Source organism: Netta rufina, assembly GCF_964035555.1.
Source record: "Netta rufina genome assembly, chromosome: 2".
Classification (NCBI taxonomy): Eukaryota; Metazoa; Chordata; class Aves; order Anseriformes; family Anatidae; genus Netta; species Netta rufina.
The window spans coordinates 17,426,775-17,446,242 of NC_140124.1; the positions used below are offsets into that span (position 1 = coordinate 17,426,775).

Genomic DNA, 19,468 nt, shown 5'->3' on the forward strand with positions numbered 1-19,468 from the left:
CTTTCACTGTCAGGGTGAAAGTGGCACAGGTTGCCCAGAGGGTGTGGAGCCTCCCTCCTTGGAGATACTCAGAAGCAGTCTAGACACAATCCTGCTCAAGGTGCTCTAGGTGGCCCTGCCTGAGCAGGGGCTGGACCAGAAGATCTCCAGAGGTCTCCCAACCTCAACCATTCTCTGACTCTGTGATTTGCCATACAAGAGAAAACAATAGCATGAAAACTAATCATTAAAAAGTTACAATTTAATGTAGTTCTAGTAATATCTACACATATACAGACTCTCTGCGGACTGACAGAAGAAAAAACTTATAAGGAAAAGGTAAGAGCACACAAAGTTGAAGTGAGGTGTGAGGTTTAAGTATATACCAACTTGACAACCTTTACTTGATATTCTGGTGCTTAAAAAGTTGAGAAACAGATCAGATGAGAGTACAACTGTTCCCTAGCTGAAGGAAGTGAAATGAGACATTACAAGAATACCAGAGCAAGTTGCTAGTAAATGTTAAATAACAGGTGACAGATGAGACTAACATATTTGACAGTTTTCTCATGGCACAAGGGAACTAGGGAGTCCAGCAAGCAGTGAAAATGGCTCAAGAGGACATTGGAAGTGAGACGGTCAAAAAACGTCATGGAGATAACCTCCAAGTTATCCAGCCATAACTTCTCATGTATACTCACTGTGAAATTATTTATTCTACACCAGACTTCATGGATTTAACCTAAGTTGCCTTTAGTGAGCATACCACATCGAGAGTCAAATTAACCACTACTTACACTGGGAAGTTGTCAAGGGGAACAAAACTATGCATGTCGCTTCCTAGAAGTCCCAGCTAATGCAAGGCACTGCTACTAGCTTCCAGCATTTCTTGTTGAGCATTGGTCTTGGGTTTGTGGGACTAAGACACACACCTTCCTATGATCACCACACCAAGGACTCAACGTTACGATCTGCTTTAGCCTTGTATCTTCAGAGCTATCAGTCACTGATGCATAGAATGGAACATTGAGCAAGATGTCCTGAAGCAAAGAACTCAGGGAAACAGCATTTATCAAAGCAATGATCAGCAGGCTCCCCGTTTTGATACCGACCTCATGTTTCAGATATCCTGTCAAAGACACGGCGCAGGCACATACCCTTGCATTATCCTTATGCCTGAAGGCAGTTTTTAGGTCTGTCTAAATAAGGTGATACACTTCATATCGGTCATCAATAGATGAAATAAAGTACATATGACCTATTGAATGCACATCTTTACCTTCGCTTTCTTTGAAGATATACATGCACCAACCACTGGGCAATAAACGGCCATATAACTGCAAAAGCTAAAATACCAGGAGAAATTTCAAAGGGCCACCACGAAGGTTTCTAAGGAAAATGGGAGAAATTCCAGTTAGCAATCTGCATGCACATACAGAATACCACATGTATGCTTCACCAACACTTCAAATGCTATAATATCAAGGTAGAAAAAAGTGGTAAGATCAGAAAAAAGGTTCACCTAGCAAATAATCTTTTCAGACAGATTATTTTTTACCCCCTAGTCAAGGAAAAGACAACATGAAAAGCACATACTAACAAAGCTAAAAATATTCATCTCATCTGTTCTCACCATTCACACTATTTTTTCTAAAAAGTAACAAACGGTGTTTTACCTTAACAGAGGAGTCAGGCTGATAATTTGACTGCAGCGTTGCAGATCTTGCCTTTAAATACAAACAAGGAGTGGTTAAGTGCCAAAAATAAAAGTGCAATTGTAATATTTCTGCTTTATGAAGCGAGAATATTTAGTTCATTGTGTAAAGACTTTGCAGCCTGTATATATGACAGTTTGAGGAACAGTCCTTAATGCCTACGATCCTATCCTGAGCAAGGAAGCTTTCCCTTAACTTTGTTAAAGAGTAGAACCAGCCCCCATGCAAGCCACCTTTTACCACTTGGTTTTCAACTTAAACTCTCATGCTTCCATTGCACTTTATAGCATTTTTATTGCATTTCTGGGTGTTAAAACATGAGTCAGTGTCACTGACCAAACTTCTCTACAGTTCTGCAAAGGCCCCCTGCCCAAGGTATTATCACAACTTCCTCATCTCTGGTCCAGCATTTACAACCCAGAGGTGAAATCCCAGCAGCCTGATTTGTGTAATTCTTTACACTGGTCTGTATAAAAACAAAAAACATTCTTTTAGTGTGCTCTGAGCTTTAGGTACAGGCATGTCTAATGGTATAAGGAGCAAATACTCTTACAGGCAATACAGAGAACAAGAAATACCAGAAATGTTTCGAGCCTTTCCCTCCATGCTACTGTGGTGCTTTCACAGAAACAAAGTCAGCTTTCTAGGTCTTTCTTAATGAATGTGAGTGTGAACCAGAAGGTTCTTGACCCTGTTTCTACTCCGAAAGGGATAGCAAGCACAGCATGAACTGCTGGGGAGAAATCTTTTACTGTTTCTTCATATATTGCTTTGGTCCAACAAAAAATTAGACCTGTATCCAGACATCAGATCCTTGAAGAGCTGTGATGGAGCAGAATCATGCTATTAATAAATCCTTTCTCCCTGGCTGCCTTACATTTCGAGTATGTGCATCCCATAGGATACTGCTTGCACAGCTCTTTGGTTCTCAGGTAGCTCAAAGTATTATCAGCAAGCCAAAGAAAAACAAGCATTTTTGATTGCTGATTCAACTATTTTCACAGCACATTCTATCCTCCCACTTACACTATTATGTGCATCACTATTTCCATTGAAAAAGAAACACTACATCAACAAGTATCTAGACTTGCTTAAGACTTCTTTTGCCTAGCTTGTACACAATGTGAAACTTAAGCAAGTTGGATTACTTTGCAGGGAAAGAATGCTATGAAAAATCAGCCTGCTAACTGAACAAAGGACTCAGAAGTTGTTCTGTGTGCAAGTATTTACCAATCTAGAAATTAAGATAATCTCACTTGCTCTGAAAATGCTTTAACATCTCCTGACAAAGACATACGGGATTGTGCATTACTAACATTAACTATGATCTATTTAGCGACTGCATGACTTGTATTGATAACTACAGCTGAGATTAGTTGGATAGCAGAAATCACTAAAATAATATATGGTTAATTTCTAAGTTAAAATGCGTGTTTTTGTTCACAGGTTCAGGAGTCCTGAGTTGTGCTCCTGAAAGTAGGCACTAATAACAAACTTTAGGTTGAAACAAACTACAGAATATAATTGAAATTTCTTTACAGTTTAAGAACGTATTGTTTGACATTTTAATCTGAAAGCATAAAAATATCCGAGGAAATTTTTAAAAAATGTAATCAAAGATCTTCAACGATTACCTGTGACGCTGTAACCGCCTCCAGCATGTGCAGCCTCTGAAGGACATTCTGCATGTCCTCCTGCAGCCGCATCAGCACTACGGCGATCTGCTCATTGAGGCTACCCCGGGGTCCTCTGTCGGATCCCCAGCGCTCTCCATCCCCTCCGCTACCCATCTGTCCACCTTGCGAACCGTCGCCTAGCGGCTGAAGTCTGTGCCCTACGTTGAGAGGGAAAAATTAGATACATAAAATAAAGAATGGGCTACCACCTCTATTGAAACTTTCTTTTGAATGGTTGTTTAATTTTCTTCCACCCAAACTAAGTTCAAAAGCACTGGGAGGTTACTGTAATGTCCTTTGAAAAGTTTCCCTACAGCCTCAGTGTAACAGCATCATTCATTCAACGGCATCACCATTTAGTAAAAAACTATTAACTCACATCCTGTCAAGAAAAGAAAAGAAAAAATCTGAAAAAAAGAGATCTGCCTTTTTATGAAGGGTAGATATGTTTTAAATTGGGACAGTCTCCAGCTGGAATACAAAGTACACTGAAACAGAGTGATACCTTTTGATACCTTTCCAGGATGCTCCCTGGTTTCAAATGAGACATCATAGAGGTATAAATGGATATGGATTTAAAAAATATAAATAACTTGCAAATAACCTCTTCTCATGCATAGATGGGTTTTGAAGACTACACTTTTAAGAAGAACAGGTGCCATGAAGAGCAGCTGGATTTCAAGGTAAGCCAAAACAGAAGCAACCAATGGGCTTATTCAGGATCTCCGTAACACAATAAAATCCTTTTGTAAAGCTTATTAGGAATGAAATAAATACTTCAAACAGAAAACTGATTGCTACCCACTGGTATTAGGATTTTATCATCTATTTTTACCATGAAGGACAGAGGCACTGTATAGTATGACTGTCTCACTGGATTATGTTGACCAGTGCTTCTTAGGCCCCCATGACATATGGCAGCGATGAAAATGAATAGGAAAAACAAAAGCTGTGTGCACAGTACCTCTCCCTCTTCTGACACCATAGAAATCTGCTTTTTCTCCACCTTTCTTCTCTTTGTGAGGGCCCCCATTAGTGGCTTGGCCATCTTCTCCTCCACACTTGACTTCACCTTCTTCTTGAACTGTTCCTTCTACATCATTTCCAAGGTGGAGATTCCCAGAAGTCATGCAAGCACGCCTTGGAAGATCCGTATTTTCTAACAGAAGACTGTGATCTACATCCAATAAATGGGATGAACGCTTTAAAGATCCTTTAGTTGATGTGATGATGTCCAAGGGCTACAAATTAACATTAGCAAGTAATTAAATTCTGTAAAACATAACGGTTAACTAACAAAAATACAATCTCTCTTCTTTCACTTTAAGAAAATAGTTTGCTCTGCATTAAGGCTTTTAACGGGAGAAGGTGTTTTGCTATAGGATGTGCTTATATTGTCTAAATGTCCTTTTCAGATTGAAAAGGTTAGACATTAATCTGAGGCAAATATTCTCAAAACAGTGGTAACACTTGGAATTACTTTAGACATTTTCCACGTACAGTACTTCTCAGTAGTCACTAAAATCAAACCTTCAGAAGACCTCAAAGTGTTCCATTTTCCTTTAAGGCTTTGCCTCCCACTGTGAAGAGGTATCCTAACTCAGACTGGTGAGCCACACTGCCAAATTCACACACTATTAGCAACGTTGAGCAGGCAGTGTTTGCACTTACTGCAAAGAACTCACAGGGTTTATTATGAACCTGTTCAAAACTGCTTGACTTGTCCTTTACACCAAAAAATTAAAAAAAAAGATATAATATTCTGCCAACTTTCTTCCTCAAAATCCGTGGTACTGCAGAAAAACGTTAAAAATAGATGACACACATTGATCAGGTCACAATTACATGTTCTGCAACAGGACTGTCTTAAGGTGGTACAAGCACCCCTTGTTCAGTGAAATGACGAGCATGAGCACAACTACATGTTGAAGCAGACTGGGGACTTCAGCTAGCTGAAAAATAACTCCATGAAAAAGACAAAATAGCAAAAAAGAGGGGAAAAGAAACTGCTGCCAAAATCCTGTTTGTCAAGTAGTAGTTCATACACTTGTATCATCAGAACTGAAGACAGAGTGTTTGCTACATCTTTTGCAATAAAAAGCTGTATTCGTTTTTTCAGTGAACCTTTTTTTTTAGTTCGAATGATTCCATCTATAGTTCTTCTAGATTTATTTACATCTACCCAACCGTTTGTTAGTTTGTTCGCAACTAGAACTTTTCTCATTCAAGTTGGGAAATTCTGACACATATCCACCCACTACAATTAAAGAGTCTCAAACAAGCTCAAACAACACACAAGACAATTGGGAAATCACCTACATAAAAGACAGCTTGCAGCACTTCTACCAAATCACCCTTTGTCAATACGCTTCATTGTTGGGTAAAATTTTGATTTGCTAAAAGGAACTCTAAGGAAACAGATGGACAAGAAAATGGTGCAATATTGCAGTGCTTGCAGGTCTTTCTGATCCCATGCATCATTCCCATATCTCTCCCCAGAACCAGCAAACTAGGTGTTTGAGCACAGTCTAAAAAGTCCATGCTTAAACTGGATCTACAGAGGTGGTCCAAGTCAGTAATCTATGGTCTTCATCTAAGATCACAGTTAATACAATGAACTAAGCCAGTAAAAACTAAGCCAGTACAGTGCTTAGGCTTATTCTTTATTTATTCTAAGAAACAAATGCAGGATATAACAGGCCAGAAAAAAGGAGAACAAAAGCCCACACAATTACAAAGATACTTCCTGGTTCTGAAGGATAGCAGGATTCAGATCCCTACATATGTTACGAGACACAAAATTCATCACACAAGCCTTACTTTCTTTGTACTGTTGTTTTTGACAGTTGTTCGTTTGAACTGTTGTTTTTATTACCTTCCCCTCAAAAAAAAATCCCAAAGGGAAAAACTTTGAAGCTTTTAATCAGTGGTAAGCACGTTGTAAAAGATCAACAAAAACAACAAAAAATGACAGTCCAAATAAGAGAAAAGTATGCCTGAGTTATTTCATTCACCTGTCTATATGTTCAGGTTCACCTGACAGCTAGAAACCTACTTTAAAACATCCATACCAGCTTCAAAATACACCTAGGGATACTGAGCCCTTACCTCTTCTAGTCCAAGTTGTTCCATAGAGTCACAATAAACTTCACTGTCTGAATCGCTGGTTAAGTGCTGAGTTCCTGAGACCTCTTCAGTATTCTCCTCATTGCCACCTGTATGTAAAGGAGGTAAGCACACTTGCTTTGTAAATGTGAGCCAATCCCAGCAGAGTAAAGCAATGAGTTATGATGCCTAGGCAAACTTCAATTCATTCCTTTCACCTACTATTTTCATCTTCAAGTCAGGTTAAGAATAAAGATGTTACATTAATATAGGAATTACACAAAACTCTTGCTAATGGGAAAACCAAACTTCATACTGGTATTTCCATGTTGTAAGATATAAATTTTAACTTTAGTTTGGTCGTTCAACTCTTCTTCCTAATCTCAATATAAAGTAGTTTTGCCCAAAGTTATCAATTGGTTTTAAAATGATAGATTCAGACATCATTTTCAACAAGACGGCATTTATATGTTCAGCCTTTGGGAATGACAAATACAGTTATTAGTGATTTTCATTTCATTACAAATTAGATTTCAAATGCCAATAGTATTTACAAAGATAGCATAACGATTTCAAAATAAAATAATTGTATTTCTGTATGTTTGAGCCTCTCTCTCTCTGTGAATTCATCTCTCTTCTGTAAAAGATGTTCAAAGACAGCCTTATTTAAACTGCTATTAAATTTGATTAATTTTTAATATTCTCTCTTCAAGTTTGTGCAACTGAAAGACACCCCTGCTAGGCTCTGAATCCCAGGATTAAGCATGCAAGAGAAGAATTGTTTTCCAAGAAAAACATATGCAAATTAAAACACGATCTTGCAAGGAGAATACCTTGGTGAGCACTGTTATTAGCTATTTCAAGGCTCGGCTCTGTTTTCTTTATTTCTTCCTCTGTGTTCAAGCCATTCAGAGCAGATTTGGTCTGGATGCCATTCTGCAGATCTGGGATAAAGCCATCCTTGTAACAGCCATTAGCAACAATACTTTCCAAATCCTTTGCAGCTGCTGATTCTGTTTTCACACTCTTATATTCTATAAAAGAACAGGAAAAGCTTGCAAATAGAAAGCAAGGTACATAATAGCTCAAAACATATTCCTTAAATTTGCTGGCTTTCTAATGGACTAAATACATAATGTACACACAGAACAAAATATGACAACGCCCCTAGATTCACATTCTCTGGGACTGTTCTGTTCAAAACGTACTGATATAAAATTTTAATTTGCATAAACAGCAGATAACATTTAAAATATAAATAAGACGATCTACTGTAGGTCCCTCTGATAAATTATTATCCTAATGTCCCTGGAGGAAAAAAAAAAAGCTGCTTAGTACTTTAAACGTGTAATTTCATTTGCCTTTCACTTGACATTGGTACTTCTCAAAATTCTTTAAGAACCCCATAAACAAATGTCATTGCAAGTTCTGTTTTATTTTCTCTGAAGAGAAGAAATGTGATTTTCAATTCTACTGTTACAGCCCATGTAGCCATTCACAGCTCTTACATACAACACTTGCAACAAAAAGGAAAACAACAGAGGGTATCCTTTCAGCTTTTCCAAAAGACACCAACATACCTTTCAGCCAAGACAAAAAATATATGGCACAGCTCACAAATTTGTCCTAGTTCTTAATCTCATAAACACAGGTTGAGATGTTGCCATTTCTTACACATGCATTTACAGTTATTTGCATAAAATTCTCTTGAAGAATTACAGTGAGAAGTACAGTTCATGACCCTTTGGCATTTTCTAACACTTACATAGTTAAAAAAAACTTGGGAAGAATCACAGAATGGTTGAGGTTAGAAGGGACCTCTGGAGGCCATCTGGTCCAAACCCCTAATCAGGGCCACCTACAGCAAGTTGCCCAGGACCATGCCCATGGGCTTCTGAAGATTTCCAAGGAGGGAGACTCCACAGCCTCTCTGGGCAACCTCTAGCAGTACTCAGTCACCTGCACAGTAAAGAAGCACTTACTTAAGTTTTCAAGAACCATCTGGTCCAAGTGCAGAAAACTTACCCTTCATGTTTTGCTGGAGTTCTTTTTCTTCCTCTTCCCGAAGCCCTTCTTCTTCTGATTCTGCTCCACTATCGCTACTTTCAGCTTTGCCATTCACAGCCTTTATATTTGGAGTGGAATTCATGACGTTACTAAGGTCTAAGAAAACATTAAAAGAGAAAAAAAAATACGTATTTTAAAAGAAACAAACATACAACCTCCCCTGCCCCCACCCCCCCAAAAAAAATCAGGTCATTGTTCTACAAAAGCATTTCCACATTAGAAGATGTACCAAATAATGCCAGCGTTACTTCTGTAAACTCTTCCTTAATTGTTTTAATGTTTCTCCTTTGTGGCTCACCACAGAATGCCTGACTACTAATGAACAGTTCTGAGGAAGCCTACTGGAAAAAGACAGCAAGTTACTTTCACCAAGGGCCTCACGCCAAGATATTTATCCGTGTTTATGGCATAAATATGATATAGCTGCAATAACATTTTATCTAGGACTGCGATGGACATTTTCATTTAAATCTAGAATCAACATTTTATAGAAGTTCCCTATTGGGCTGAAACGCTTCAAAATTGCTCTCAGTGCAAAGGCAGACATTGAAACATTCTGTTCGGTTCTGTGAGCAACAGGATCCTGCAGAAGGGAAATAAAACATCCCATTCATCTTCGCCCCCAGTGACTTAAGCAAACACAAAATGTGGTAATAAAGTTTATAGAGATCTTTATCTGGCAAAGCAAGCATGGATATAAGCGCACTGATTTCAGTGAAAAAGATGATGAAATAAATCAGAGGGCTGGAGCAACTCTCCTATGCAGAAAGGCTGAGAGAGCTGGGGATGTTCAGCCTGGAGAAGAGAAGGCTCTAGGGAGAGCTTAGAGTTGCCTTTCAGTACTTAAAGGGGACTTATAAACAAGATGGAGAGCAACTTTTTCTCAGGCAGATAATGACAGGACAAGGCAGAATGGTTTTAAACTAGAAGATGGGAGATTTAGATTAGATATCAGGAGGAAATTCTTCACTCAGAGGGTGGTGAGGCCCTGGCCCAGGCTGCCCAGAGAAGCTGTGGCTGCCCCATCCCTGGAGGTGTTCAAGGCCAGGCTGGATGGGGCTTTGGGCAACCTGGTCTGGTGGGAGGTGTCCCTGCCCATGGCAGGGGGTTGGAGCTGGATGATCTTTGAGGTCCCTTCCAACCCAACCCATCTGATGATTCTATGAAATACACGGCTCGTGTTTGCTTGTCTAATTACACACGTATCTAAAAAAACAAATCTTGATGAAGTAACTGCTAAGGCCTTGTTGTCCATCCCTGTGATCACTCCAAGGATCACCAACAATTTTCTCACTGTACAAAGTATTGCAAGGCAAAGATTCCTCCAGAATAAACAAAACCAGAGAATTTAAGGGACATTTCTACCACCTTCCGAAAAAAAATACAGCTAAATACGTACTGATGATTTAAGCCTTGTACATTAGCACAGAGCAATTAAAGTACAAAGCGGACACAGTTAGCAGACACATTTTACACGCTGACCACAAGGCCAGATTCTGCCTGCTTTAATTGTTACCGTAGCACTCCATTTGCATATTTTTTTATATTCCCTTGTCAGAACCTTGAAAGATTAATTCTTACGTTTAGGCTTAACATCAAACAGCAAAATAACACCCAATTATACCAGAGCTGCCCAACCAGCTCTGCTGCTTTCCTTGCTGCATGGTAATTTAGGGCTAAGGGTTTTCTACTTGAATCTCGCCACGAAGAAGCAGGCTGCCTTCCCACATTCCTCTAGTTTCAAAGCTTAGCCATACTGCTTAAAAAAAAAAGGCAAAATAACTTTACTTCTTATCCAAACATAATAAGTATGTTGAATATCCTGTTCACCTTAGTCTTACTGTGAAATAAGGCTGCCGGGGGCACCCTCCATCCCTGTTTTGGATTGGTTTAATCCAACTTTTATCTGAAGATTAAAAAAAGTTTATTTGTTGTGGAAAAAGAACTAGAAAAACTATTGTCTATTCTGTAGACTGTAAGAATATACGGTCATTTTCTCCTCACTACAAAGAACATTTGCAAGAAAATGAATTTCATAGAAGGAAAATCCCAACATATTTACAGTTTATTTCTTGTAAATGTTTCTCTTACTGCAAAACTGAGTGGTAGAGGTGTTTTTGTGAGAAGAAACTGTGTGATCAGGACAACCTAACAGTCCTTTGAAGCATGAAGAGTAAGCAGAGCCCCAGCCCCCTTGCAATGTGAAGCAGGCACCACCTTTCCCTTTGAAATACAAAGGGGGTGGAGGCCGAGACGTCCAAGTGCCTTACCCAGCCGTGGGAGTAAACGGGAAAGGCAAGACTTGGAGACACATTCAGCTGTAAAGGCAGGCATAAAACTGTAAACCTCCTCACCCTACTCAAGATATTGTAAAAAAAAAAAAAAACAACCATGCTGTAAACGTATTTTGTAAGATTTACTTTTTTTCTTTCTGAAGAGAATGTCTTTGAACATTCCAACACATTTTCCCTGCACTCAATCTCAGCAAGGAGATCATTCACTTGGAAAAACTTCCGAGTGATACATTGCACATACTTAACTAAAGAAGTGGAGAAAAGTATTGGGAATAAGGGTAGCAAGCCGTGAACACCCAAATATCTGAAACCCATCAGCATCATACTTCTACACAGCCATTCATAGCAACAGTGCTCCTTAAGGAGACATTGCTTTGGTGCTGGCTCTGAAGAACACAGTGCATTGTACAGTCGTGGTGATGCTGAAATACTGTGCTTGATCTTGTATTTTTCCCCAGAAATATAAAATATTTTTCCTGTCCTCATCAAGTCCATTCCCAAATGCTTCTGCTGTTCAAAACCAGCACTGTTTGCTGCACTCCTCCTGTTACTGTGAGTACCTGCTACGAAACCAGCAGTGATGACTAACACAGGGTGATAGCATCAAAGCCAAATCCGAGCCAACTAGCAGTGACTTCTCCAGTCCTTGGTGGTAGGTTAACAGCTGCTCCCTAGGGAATGTGTCTTTTCATGTGAATACTAAGAATCAAGAGAGCTTTTACATTTTTGTGCTATTTTTATTACTCTGTCCAGAACAACACAGTATGCTCACAGAAGTCATGCAGACTTTCATTCTGTGTAAATACCAGTGACCAGGATGGATGCAATAGCGGATGAAACATATAAAACATTGAATGATGAAAGCATATGCTGATATTGTAATGATTACTATGTGTATTTGTAAAACGGCATATCTTTACTATCAGCTCGATAGCAGCAAAACCTGCCACCAAAAGATTATTTACATGAGCTATACTTGTAACTACTTATTTAGGGACCGCTTTGCACTGCTGTGTTTGTGCCAGCTCCAGCTGTGTCAAAATGTGTGTCAAGTCTCCCAGGGACCTGCATGTACATGTGCTATGCTAAGTTACTTGGATAACCAGGTAACTAGAATTCTTTCCTTGCCAGCAGAACCTTTTGCGCTCATCCCTGACTGAGGTAGGCTCCCTGCTTCACTTCCAAGTTGACACAAGTAGGTTTTGCCATTTCCCATTCACTTTGTTGCACAAATCTCCACCTTCTTTTTGAAACCTTGATGTATCCTGATATGGTATTACTACAAGGAGTGATGGCTTGCCATGGGGAGGGAGTACATGCCAGGGTTCATTTATGTTTTAGAAACCCTCCTGATATTTGTCCTTTCATTTCATCTTTCCAGCCAAAAAGTCTTTGAACAGTATGAATCAGGAGCTACTGACTTGCCATCAGAACAGACAGCATAAGCAGTATTTCAACACGCGGTTCAATAAACTGGAGCACAGATATACATCTTTCCTTGGCTACAGCTGTGATGCCTGACATAGCCCATGCTCAGCCTGGATCCCTATGCAAGATGCCACCACCTCCAGGCTTGGGTTTGCTTAAATAACACACTTGAAGATAAATAATGGATATCTGCTAGCCCTGCTTATCTTGACTAAGAAGCACTCAGATGAGCAGTTCAGAGGATAGACTGCTGAGAGTGATGCCTTCTGAAGGTTTCATTTGTTGTTTGCTTTTTTTTTCCTCCTCCCTGAGGGGAAACAGAAAGGGCAGGGGGTACATGCAAGCATCTGGGAGCAATAAGTTCTTCAGCTAGAAGACTTTTATACCCCTCATTTCCTTCCATTCTTTCTAGTATACCACAGTACAAAGAAAATTTGCAGGGGCCCAGGGTACTCTATAACATCTGTTCTACAACACACAAATGAGCTGCCATCACAAATAAAGAGATTTTAGAAGGGCACACCAAAAAACAGAGACAGAAAAATATAAAATCCCTTAGGTTAGCTACCATTGTTTTATCACTTTTAATTTTAAATGCATTAAGTTCCTTGAAAAAAGTATTCCCTAAGCACATAGATCTTGGCAATCAGATTTTCATCTATATAGTATTCCTTTTATTTAGTCTTCCTGAACTTTACTATAACTATATTACTATATAAAGACTCTCCTTTTTCTTTTTAATATTTTCCAGAAGACTACAGCCATGTTTTTTCCACATTTCTCTCTCTGCTTATATGCTTCTCAAGCTGTTACATGCAAATAGATGCCACTTTATTTCAAAAGACAAAGTAATCAGCAATAGTCACGTCTTTATTCACCATTTATAAACAGCAAAACAATAATTTGCGGATAAGAACAAGCATGAAGCACAGCTTCTTACACATTAATATTAACTTGCAAGAATGGCATTTGGGGTTACTGACTTAGTCATCCTGGACCTTTACTTTTTTTTTTTTTTTTCCTGTTCAACATCAATGGAGTTCATCTCCATTCTTATCACTGGCACCTAATCCCCTGAAAATTCAGAACACCTTCCACAGAAAAATAAGGCTGAGGTTTTTTGGATTGACTTGGATATGTTTCTCTTCTCCCCACTACCCTGAGACTTCTGCAAGCAGATACAACCTGCCTGGGATTTCCTGAGAGAGATCAGCCCAGCGAGAACAGCAGCTGACCCCAGGCATTCCCAGCACCAGCAGGTAGTTCCACGAAGGCCACCAGACAACAAGGCCACCAAGCACACGCCGATCAGTTACGTGGTGTATGTGCAGCGAGACCAGCGGATCCAGGCCAACTTACTGTCAACACCTTAGCAAACGATCACGTGTAAGAATGGACATGAAGAACAGCTGCTTCTTAAGTATTTATAGCAACTCGCAAGAGCCATAAGATCATTCCAGGATCCAGGATGCCTCCATGTCTGGTACTATGTCCCTCAGGGAGAATGAGCAGGACTTGCTACATTCTCTTCTGTGTGGAAGAGATACAGTCAATATTTGGAACTTTTACTCTGTGTGGAAAGTAAAGAGGAGCTCTATGTACTGGTGTGGTAATAGATACAAGTACACCATTCCTGCCCCAGGAACTGCAACAAAAGATGAGCATCACAAAGTCAAAACCCCCTAACAGAAACTGAGTTATGCTTGAAAGCAACAGAAAAACATATTGCTGGGTCACCTATAGTCCAGAAACTCCAGGCAATAGTAACGGAGCCTTAATCAAAAACTGCTCTGCCCTGTACAAGAAAAAAAAAAAAAAAAAAACAACAGGAAATAAAGCTAAGATTATATGCCCCTGGAACCTACTCCAACCCTACCAACTGAACAGCTTTTTACAGTGCCTCATAGATAACACAGATGGCTTTTCCATGCATCTTGGAGTCTATGATTAAAGTCATTATTTTTCCTATAACAAAGTTATGCATAAAACACTAACCCATCCCCAATGGGCACTTTTATGTGAGCAATCAAGATATGACTACCTACATCTGGTATTTACCAGCCTTCCAAACCTCTGGCTACTTTTTCTTCTTTGTAGAACACAGCTGTGAGAAATCTAGACCTTCATTCTCTCAGCACACGATTTTAACTGCAAGTCAGATCTCTATAAAGTGAGACACCAACATTTTACAGAAAGTGGGTACATCTATTTTTTTTTTATTGAAAGAACCTGAAGAGCTTTTGACAACTCCTTTTCTCTTTTGCAGTGAGCTGGTCTGAATAGAGGAAGGAGTACAGATCCAACAACCAATTACGCACAAAAACTTCTACCTTTGACTCAACCCAGCATGAAACAGAATACAGCCAGGTATGTCTTTGTGTAAGACAGTTTCTCTCATCTCTCTCTACTTTAGAAGAAAAAAAAAAGTCATATATTTTAACACTTGAACATTCTGCTGCTCACCCAGTGCTGATGCGTAATCTCTACTGCTTTGTGTAAGAGTGAAGCTGTTGATATAGTCAAGGGTTTCTCTATACTTATGTTCTGCTGCAGTTTCCAACTTTGTTAGAGAGTACAGGCATAAAACTATCAGTGTGAAGTCAAACCACAAAGTAGGCCCAGATTTGGACTGTGAAGCCTGAAGTATATATTGCAACAGCACAAGCTGCAACTTGTTGGGACACTCTCCACTGACTTTGGCAGTTTCTGGCCCAGCCCTTAATCCTACAATAATCCCATCCTGGAACACAACGGAGAATATTCTAAATGCTTCTGAAGCTACTAAACTAATGAGATAGCAACAACAACATTTGTAAAGTAAGATTCATAGTAGCCTCCCTGAACATGAACTGTAACCTTCGCAGAGCGGTTAAGGTTGGCTGGAGGTCATCTAGCCCAAACCACCTGCTCAAGCAGGGCCACCTACACACAGCAGGTTGTCCAGGACCACGTCCAGGCAGCTCCTGAATGTCTCCAAAGAGGGAGACTCCACAACCCCTCTGGACAGCCTGAGCAAAAGCTTTGTCACTTGCACAGTAAAGAAGTGCTTCCCGATATTTAGATGGAACCTGGGTGATAGCTGTTATGGTATTGCAGGAAACTGGAAGAGGAGAGGAAGTTCAAAGCTCAGAACTTTAAGAACTTCTCTCACCCACCCATCAACTTCTTCTGCTGCATGCTGGCCCTGACATAATGCACCTCTCAGCTACGGTACAGCCACCCATTCAACATATCCTACTGAGGCATAATTGTGAAGTAACAGGGATTGTAGCTCTTTTTTCCCTTCTTACGAAGGGTTAGGGATTCACAGCCACTGAGTTCCATCAAAATCCCAGTCAGGAAAAGAAGAATGAGAAGGAAGGAAAGCAATTTAACAAGTACCTCTGAAGTCAAACAGAAACGAGAAACTGAGCTTATAAAGCAAACACAGGGTGTTTCACATGAAACCCACACACAAGCAGAAAGCCGTACCACCAAATGCTTTGATACAAAGCAAAGATGTTGAAAATGAGATGAAAAGCTCTTTGAGTAGTTTCTCTTTTCAAATAGCTGCATTTTCTCAATCTGTAGAAGAACAGTTGGAAAATATACTGCATTTAGAGCTACAATAAGTATTTCTAACAAGAAGTAATAACTTAGAACAGATTTTTTTAAATGCCACCCTCCCTCCACCCCCAAGCTTACCTAAGTCCTGCAGTAACTATTGCCTTTAAAACAGAAGTGTTGGAATGTACTTGCTTGTTCTAGAAGAATGCAGACCTCAGTGAATATTAAAAAAATAAAATAAAAAATAGCTCTCGTGTCCAAGCAAACTCTATCTGCCTGCAAGCTGGACTAACTTCTGCCACTCAGAGGTGCTACTGAAGTGGTGCCCTGTATGGGCTCCCAGTGCAAAATGCTGCACTGCAATCAGTGCTGCCCAAAACCAGCCCATGCAGCTGCACAAGTAGGAGTCCCCTTGCTTCAACAGGGCTTCATCTGGTGCAGTCGCAATACAGCTGGGAGCAAAGGTCTCAGGAGAGACACTCAGCAGGATGACAAAAGTCAGAGGTATTACGATGCTGAAACCTTCCTGTCTCCACGGTGCATAACTTGACATTATTGAAGGCAACTTCTAGTCTTCAGAAAGGTTTACAGAGAGTGCCACTGCTCAACAGAAAGGCAGAGGGTCTTTATTTAGGATTTTTAAAAACAGATAAGTGCCTTGGTCACAAAATGGAAAGAGTACACAGGAAAATTCTACTGAAGAACTTGTGAACAAATTCCACATAGTTCACTCAGCTGTTGAGGGGCCTTCGTGCTGGCGTGTCAGCTCGGGCTTTTCCTTGTCCCCTTTGGATTTACTCATAGTCAGAATAGACAACAACACACATTCTCAAGGAAACATTTGGAAGGCTGAGGTGGCTTTCAAACTTTTCATGTTTCTTGTCCAGTATCAGATGGTTACTGTGCCAATTCTAGCCCACCTTTGGATTCTTCAGGTGTGACGTAACAAGAAAACTGGAATGTCTGTTCAGAAAGTTTCAAATTCATAACTGCATTTTGAAACTTCTTAGACTTTTTTTTAGACATCAGATTTCTTGCTTATTTATTAGCAAGTGCAACTATTTAAAGGATTGCTCTTCTAAAGTGGACATCCCAGCTAGTTATAATGACTTGTCCCCACCTTTCCCAATGTCTTCTACTCTTCCAGCAACCGCAAAGAAAAGGGTCCTTCTGTAATACTGCAGTTATCTACTCTCTTCTGCAGCCCTAAGACAACAGAATTCTCCAAGAACTCTCTCTTAACTTGTGGCAGAATGAGATGATGCAGCTTCAAGTTGTATGGGTGAAGCCATACATTTGAGCATTGTAAAAGGCTGTTCACTTGGTAGGGTTGGAGTAGGCTCCAGGAGCATATAATCTTAGTTTTATTTCCTGTTTATTTTTTCTTGTAGTGGGCAAATCAATTATTAAGGCTACACTGATAACGCTACACATGCCAGATTTAGTGCAACGCTGTCAGAAGAGGAAAAAGTTGAAATTTCGATATTGTATTAGTTTTATTTACACTGCCTTATGTTTAAGCTGAACCTTTGAACTATTCTGATTTCAATAACAGATTTAGGACACTTGGCTTTTAAATTCTGTGATTCTCTGCTTGCCTAGATAAAGTCACTTAAAAAAAAAAAAAAAAGCTGCTGCTTTTGACACTCTGCCTTAGACACCAAGTATAAGTAAATCCTTATTCCACAGATCACTGACCTGAATCTACTGATACTCTTACAATCTTGCCTATCAACCCAGCTGTCAGGAAGGCTTGTTAAACCACAGACATGAAATATGCACAATTTTAGTTGAGAAAGAACTCATACAGCTTTCAAAATGGCCATTTAAAACCCTCAATCATTACCCTTCCTCAAAATAAATGAAAAACTATTTCTCTCCCTCTGAAACTCAATGCCAAAAGCAAAATCAAGATTGTGTTTGCTTAAGATGGGGAAAAGAGCCATATACAAAAGGCAACTTATCCAGTGATTGCTACTTCTTCAATACATTAACCAAATTCATTTGTGCAATGGTTTGTTTTTTAAAACCATTACAAGTTTTGATCCCATGCATTTCAATAGTTTTATCTGAAATGAAGCCAGGTTTAAACAGCCAAGTCCTACATTACAACTTTATGAAGATACTACCTGTAACATAACTATTATTATCAAAACATTCTCACAATAGCATTGCTAAAAACAAAAATAATCATCACATCAATTTTTATGCAGCTATGACACCACTAGGTTTGCCACCTGTCAAGAGATGTAAAAGGTATAAATAAATGTTTCCTTTGTAAGCTTAAGTCTCAGAAAGCTTAATTTGAAAGTTTCCCAAACCTATCTTATATTTTGAAGGTATTAGAGAAACCATGATTGTTAAAACCATGGTTTTGACTAGGGAGTTATTTATTTAAAAATTCAGATCAGATAACAGAGTTGGATTACCAGCATCAGCATATAGTTTAACAATAGTTCACAGCTACACCTTTTACACATTTTAAACAGTTGTTCCTTTTATTAATGGAAAGGGAGAAACTAGATTTAGCTAGGGAAGGGGCATTTTAAATATTCCACTTTCTTCAGGAACAGTTTTCCCTCAGCATCTCAGAAAGCATGCAGATAAGGATTAAGCATTTGGCTTCCTGGGTCTAATTTCATTTGTAGATAAAAATAGTAAAAAAAACAGCCTCATGAGGTGGCAAACGTAGAAGTTGCAAGCATTAGCAGGAAGTTACTATAGCACCAAAACAATGGAAGAGATGGACTTATACATAATCTGTTATTCCTACCTTCCAAGTATTTAGAGACTTTCTCCATTCGAACTGCCATACAGAGAAGAGAATGAACAGAAAGATGCAACATTTAGCTTTAAAATCATTTATAGAAAACAACCCCCCCCACACAATCCAGACCTGTGATTATCAGTAGTATAACGGAAGTTATTTGTCCGAACCTGAGGTTAGGTCAGATCCTCTGTTCTTTTTATCTTCTACTATTTCATAGAAGGGGCCTATTACTTGTAGTAATTCTTCAACTTTCTCCGTCATTGGCATACTTTCAAGAATCTGTACAAGTCCAAAATATGAAGTACCTCATGAAACAGCATTTCAATGATTCATGCATTTTAACTAGTTTTAGAAACTTTTATTGTAAGCTCAATAACATTGCACTAAGTCTCTTAACACATTATTAAGATTTTTTCTTTCCTTTTTTTTTTTTTTTTAATAGCATGGACCTAATTTACCAGACAAGAACCTTAACTAGCTGTATTAACCTGCTTTGGGTGACAGTAAGAGAGGAGAGCTAATGCATTTGCCATGACTAAAGGACAGCCTCAGCACAGTATTGGTAGGAATCTGTTATTTCAGCAGTTTCAAACTAAACTAGCCAAGGTTCAACAGATTGCTTTTATCTGATGCAATTTACTTTATAGACTGCCTTTCCACACAGAAAATGAGAGCGTAAGGCTTTTTTTGCCAGAGGATTCTTCCTATTTGTCAAAACCTGCCATCTTCAATGGAATGTAAGGAACAGATCAAAAGTACCTTCCTGGGTCTACCTAAAACCAAAAACCAAAGTGAACAGAATCCAAAAAAGCTGTGTCAATGCACATAAACACTTAGAAGATCAAACAAGCTCCAAATGACTTAAAGGCAGAATTTAAAAGTCATTAC

At 39.2% G+C, this 19,468-nt stretch overlaps 1 protein-coding gene across 4 annotated transcripts in view; it reads right to left on the bottom strand.

The window, feature by feature from the left end:
• ACBD5 (acyl-CoA binding domain containing 5) overlaps positions 1 to 19,468 on the bottom strand; it is a gene marked incomplete at its 3' end in the record, with an annotated part of 29,149 nt that overhangs the window by 3,614 nt on the left and 6,067 nt on the right. Inside the window, exons 4-12 of one of the 4 annotated variants that reach the window (XM_084282640.1) lie at positions 18,748 to 18,859; positions 18,584 to 18,616; positions 8,501 to 8,638; positions 7,309 to 7,509; positions 6,479 to 6,585; positions 4,335 to 4,611; positions 3,329 to 3,528; positions 1,656 to 1,706; positions 1,259 to 1,368 (exon numbers count right to left, since the gene is read on the bottom strand). In XM_084282640.1, coding sequence (XP_084138766.1) covers positions 1,259 to 1,368; positions 1,656 to 1,706; positions 3,329 to 3,528; positions 4,335 to 4,611; positions 6,479 to 6,585; positions 7,309 to 7,509; positions 8,501 to 8,638; positions 18,584 to 18,616; positions 18,748 to 18,859 — 1,229 coding nt within the window. Of the gene's footprint in view, positions 1 to 1,254; positions 1,369 to 1,655; positions 1,707 to 3,328; positions 3,529 to 4,334; positions 4,612 to 6,478; positions 6,586 to 7,308; positions 7,510 to 8,500; positions 8,639 to 18,583; positions 18,617 to 18,747; positions 18,860 to 19,468 lie in introns of those variants that run through there. The other 3 variants (XM_084282641.1, XM_084282642.1, XM_084282643.1) reach the window with 3 other exon arrangements.